The sequence below is a fragment of the Centruroides vittatus genome, unplaced genomic scaffold (assembly GCF_030686945.1).
Source record: "Centruroides vittatus isolate TY-2023 unplaced genomic scaffold, ASM3068694v2 contig_1263, whole genome shotgun sequence".
In the NCBI taxonomy this organism is placed as follows: domain Eukaryota; kingdom Metazoa; phylum Arthropoda; class Arachnida; order Scorpiones; family Buthidae; genus Centruroides; species Centruroides vittatus.
In genome coordinates this window covers 81,817-86,555 of record NW_027120808.1, presented here as the reverse complement: position 1 = coordinate 86,555, position 4,739 = coordinate 81,817, and the positions used below count along the sequence as shown (strand labels likewise).

The 4,739-nt window shown below is 32.1% G+C and overlaps 1 protein-coding gene across 1 annotated transcript; it reads right to left on the bottom strand.

The window, feature by feature from the left end:
* Positions 1 to 1,650: 1,650 nt before the first annotated feature.
* On the bottom strand, positions 1,651 to 2,776 carry LOC136988692 (piggyBac transposable element-derived protein 4-like; the record flags this gene model as incomplete). The annotated part of the gene is made up of 1 exon (XM_067286630.1): positions 1,651 to 2,776. A coding segment is annotated over exon 1 (1,126 nt), but the record flags the coding sequence as incomplete, so codon positions are not given.
* Positions 2,777 to 4,739: the final 1,963 nt, after the last annotated feature.

Below are 4,739 nucleotides of genomic sequence, written 5' to 3'. Positions count from 1 at the left end.
ATTTTTATTTTGAAATTAATAAATTTTTTCTATCGCGTAGAGGAACTACAATTTTTTCGTTAAATTCTACGCTTTGTTTTCTATCTAGTAGTATAAATTACTTCTGTATTGACGAAATTGTCTTTTCAATATTTATTTTTACGTAATTTGATGAAAAAATCACAAAATAATAAACATATCAAATTTCAACTCGCTGTAAGTTATCTGACGTTTCACCGATAATCATCGGGTTTCTTTTCAAATGGGGAAGAAAGTTCACTCATTCGTGTGAAGTCAGTAGAAATTCAGTACTACTGCTAAAAATTTTTTAAATAGATTTCGCGTTACCCCCTTTCGCGAGAGTCAATAAACGTTAATTGTTTTATGGCTCTATTAAAAAATGCTTATTTTTGGGTTTAAAATCGACTAATTGACAACTGTTTTATTTTGTTTTACTCATTAGAATGTCATCTTTAAGATTTAACAGATAGTTTTGTTAGATTTTCACACATGAATTTTATTTTTAATTTTTAATGTGATATAGTCGTGTGTTAGGCTTAACTCGATCACCTAATTCAAAAATTGACATCGGTCAAAATATTATTCAATTTATCAAAATTCTTTGTTGATAGTTTAGATATAAATGTTTTCTCTGCACGAAATGAATCGATCGAAAAAATAATGAGGGGCCCATCAAAAATTCGGCAATTAATGACATGTTGTCGATTCTGTAATTTGTTTTTTTTATAATATAAAATATTCACACAATAAAACTGTAAAAAAGCATGCATATCAATATCTGAATGTTATCAAAATGCAATTATCAAAAATTTTATAATTTTCACAATTTGTATTATCTTAATTTAGTTTTAAAGTTTTTTGTCGCGCTTTGTGTATCGCGCGACAAAACAGTCGCAACGCGATCAAACGCAGCGATTTCATTCATAATTACTTATGTAGATCGGGCTAACTTTTCAGGTTTGTTTTGTTGTGCCGCGATGAAAAATGAATAAATAATAAAAGCAGATTATAATTAAAAGTATTTTTATCAGATTAATCTGAATTATTAGATTATAGAATAATTATAGCTATGCGATATGATTGTCGCGTAGTTGTAATTATTTTTCTTATATCTAATTCCTTAATGTTTAGGGTCTAATTAGCTAACTTCTAGTTGTTATATTTCGTATGAACGTGTAAGCATCGTTTCAAAATTGTCTGAGATTAGAACTACCCTCCACGTAAATCAAGGTTATAATGTAAACAAACGTTAGACAATCGCCCAGTGACGTAGCGTGGGTGTCAGCCGCCTGGGGCGGAGGAAAATTTCCCCGCCCTCTTATTTAGGTATTTTTACAAGATATTATTATTTATTGTGAAATTTTGCCGCTCTCACTACGCTACGCCACTGCAATCGCCGAATTAAAATTTAATTTTTATTTTAAATTTGTATTTTAATTTAAATTGACCAGTCGTAAACTGTAATATGTTTCTGATAAAATCTCAAAACAAATCGATTTCAGTCTAATTTTTAAAGAAAATCGATTTTCTTTAGAAAATTTTCCCGATCAATTTCTTCACTATGATGTAATGACGACAAAAGCAATACATTTTTACTTTTTTTCGGCACATAGGAGACCAAAGTGATCGCTTTAGTAAATGCAAACTTACTACTGTTTACTTTTCTATTTTTTATATTTAAAAATTCTGCAGGAATTTCTTTTCTATTTTTTCTGATGGTACCAACTAGCGTTAACCTGTCTTGCAATAAATCTGTAGCCAAACTGAAACTGGTGAACCAGTTATCGGTAGTTATATTACGGCCGCTGTTAACAATAGGCCTAGTTAATCTTTTCACTACACTGTCCGCAGAATTCGATACTGAGAAGGGTCCATCGGGCTGTTTTCCGCAGTAAACCTCTAAATTGTGCGTATAAAATGTTTTACTGTCTACTAGCAAGAATATTTTTATACCGTATTTATTTGGTTTACTTGGTATATACTGGCGGAATCCGCACCGCCCTCTGAATCCTTCCAGTTTCTCATCTACGGTACAGTATTCCGATACATTGTAATTCTTTATACAATTATTCGTAAATACATCTAAAAAAGTTCGGACTGCTGCTAATTTATCAAACTTTAGTCTTTCACCTCGCGTCTGTTTATCATCAAATCGGAGATTTGCTAACAAAAAACGAAAACGTCTCTCCGACATGGCCGTTCTTGCGATTTCGAATCCTGTACCGTCCGTTGTCCACATTTCGTTAACGTGACAGCGATTTACCTTTTTATACGCAGCAAGGTAAAATAATCCGATTAGTGCTTTTATTTCCTGCAGATCTGTTGTATTTGCATCACGTTCTCTTTCGTAATGCGGTTGTACTTTTTGTATTTGTTGATTTGTGTGTATGACTATGATATCTAAAATATCATCTGTTACGAACAGATTCCAACATTCAAAAATAGACCTTGCGTTTGTAGCCTCTCCAATGGGACCAGGTATAAGATAAATCAAGTTCTCTCTTCTTGTCTTCGTTGCAGGATATTCCCACATACTCCATCTGGTTCCATCGCGAGCTAGGAAAAAACAATGCTCACCTGTTTGTGATGACGAGGCTGCTACTTGTGATGATGAGGCAACTGCAGGTGAGCCTACTTCTGATATATCTTCGTTTTCCTCTTGCTCGGTGTCTGTATTCTCAGATCTAACTTCTACAAAATCACATTCTTCTTCCGAAGAAGCATCTTCATATACTATATTCTCGATCTCTGAATCGATCATAAAATCTCCGTACATTTTTACTTTACTATAGACAAGGCACTCAAATATAGTCTATTAGGCCAGGCTTGTTTCTCCTAGTTTCAACGGTGGCATTGCCTTATATACAGTTTTTAGATCTGTTGGCCGACCAATCAGGAGCTAACTCGGTTGCTCTCCTGCAAATCTGTTTCAGTTGGCATATCTGTCTCAACATGTCTAGAACTGAGGCTATCCGATATTTTCAGAAAACGAGTTCTAACGACTAAAACCAGAATTCTCCTCTCACTACTCGACAGGTCTTCTTGAATGTACTAGTCTAACTCAGAAGCAGAAATGAACTAAAAACGCCATAAAAGTGATTTAATGACACACCGATCTCTTCTGACGGCTTTATTTTGTTTAAAGTATATGAGAATATACATTAAACAAAATAAACTTGACAGAAGAAGGGCAAAGTACTGAAAAGCGTCCCGACAAATAAAAAAAAAGGAATAAACAAATGTAAACAAATCATGTGTTATTTAGATTACACTGTATTGTGAAAAATAATCAAAAAAGAAAATTGATACCGATTCAGATATAAAAGCCGGTTTATTACTACAGTACAGTAAATATATTACAGTTTACGGTGTTTAATTTTTTTTAATACAAATTTAAAATAATACTAAAATTCACAACTAGATATTCCATAGACTTACTATAGGAAAATGGAGTTTCCAGGAAATATTCATTGCTAAACAATTTTAAAAACATGTTTACTCATCTGAACACTGTCGAACATTTAATTAGCAATTTATAGCTTATAACGCGATTAAAACAAAAGAATTTATAGCGATTGTGTAAATTCGATTACCAAGATCATTTCCGATGGGGCAGGACATTTTTTGAAATTTTATAGCTAGACTGTTTTCACAAGTTTCTGATTACTTAGTAAAAGTGAAAAAAGCCAACTTGCATCGCCCAATATACGAGGAATAATCATAAATTAATTATAAAAGTGATAAATAAAAATTATATGATAAGAATAAAAAATAATTAAATTAATTAAAAAGTAATTAGACATTACTTTTAAAAACAATATTATAACAAAAAAAACAAAAATTTAAATATACAAATAAATAACGATATGATAGGATTTAATAAACACCGCGCGACAACTTAAATGCGATAAAGTTATTGCGACACTCGCTATCGGCAACGGCGACAAATTAAACGGTTTTTTTTTACCCCCATCATGAGTCGCATGGGTCTGACAGACCCAAAGTATTTTTTTTCTCAAAAATGAGCGTTGTTATTCAAAAATATTTAACAGCATGTTAATCGGGATAGAAAGTTAGAAGAATATTAATTTTTTCAGATTTTTTGGAAAAATATTCAATATTAAAAAATTCCCTTCGTCTAAGACGTTGTACTGACCGAAACTCTACTGTGCCAATCCCTTCTGGAATCTTTGAATGGTACTTAATGGCTCCACATCTTCCACCTTTATCTAATTCCTCCTCTTAATTGTTGTTTAGTGGTAATAAGATATTTTATTTTATTGTAGAAATTACTTTAGGAACGACAAGGGAACGTCGACAGTTTTGTGGTAAACTAACGCAATTAAACACTAAACTTGTGGGAATTTACTGAAATTCTATACTCATTTATTATTAATCTTGTTTAAATTTCCACTTTTCTAAGGATTTTCTAGACAAATCGTTTATCTTTATACCATCTTATTTGAGTTTTTACGTCGTTTATAACTTAGAAAATTATTCAGACACGCTTGTTTAACCTGTCGCTCACAATTTCTCTTGGAGTTAATCAAAATTTAACCGGCACCACTTTAAAAAATTATGGAGAAATTTAAGGCTTCCTCTCCTCTTAAACACGCGAGTGACTCTCCAAATTTCGATTAAAAGTCATATTTTCTAACGTTAAATTGATTTTCTTGATTTAACTAACGAAGGAGTGAGATGAGCGAGAAGATATAATTCACTTCCTGCCAATAAAGACA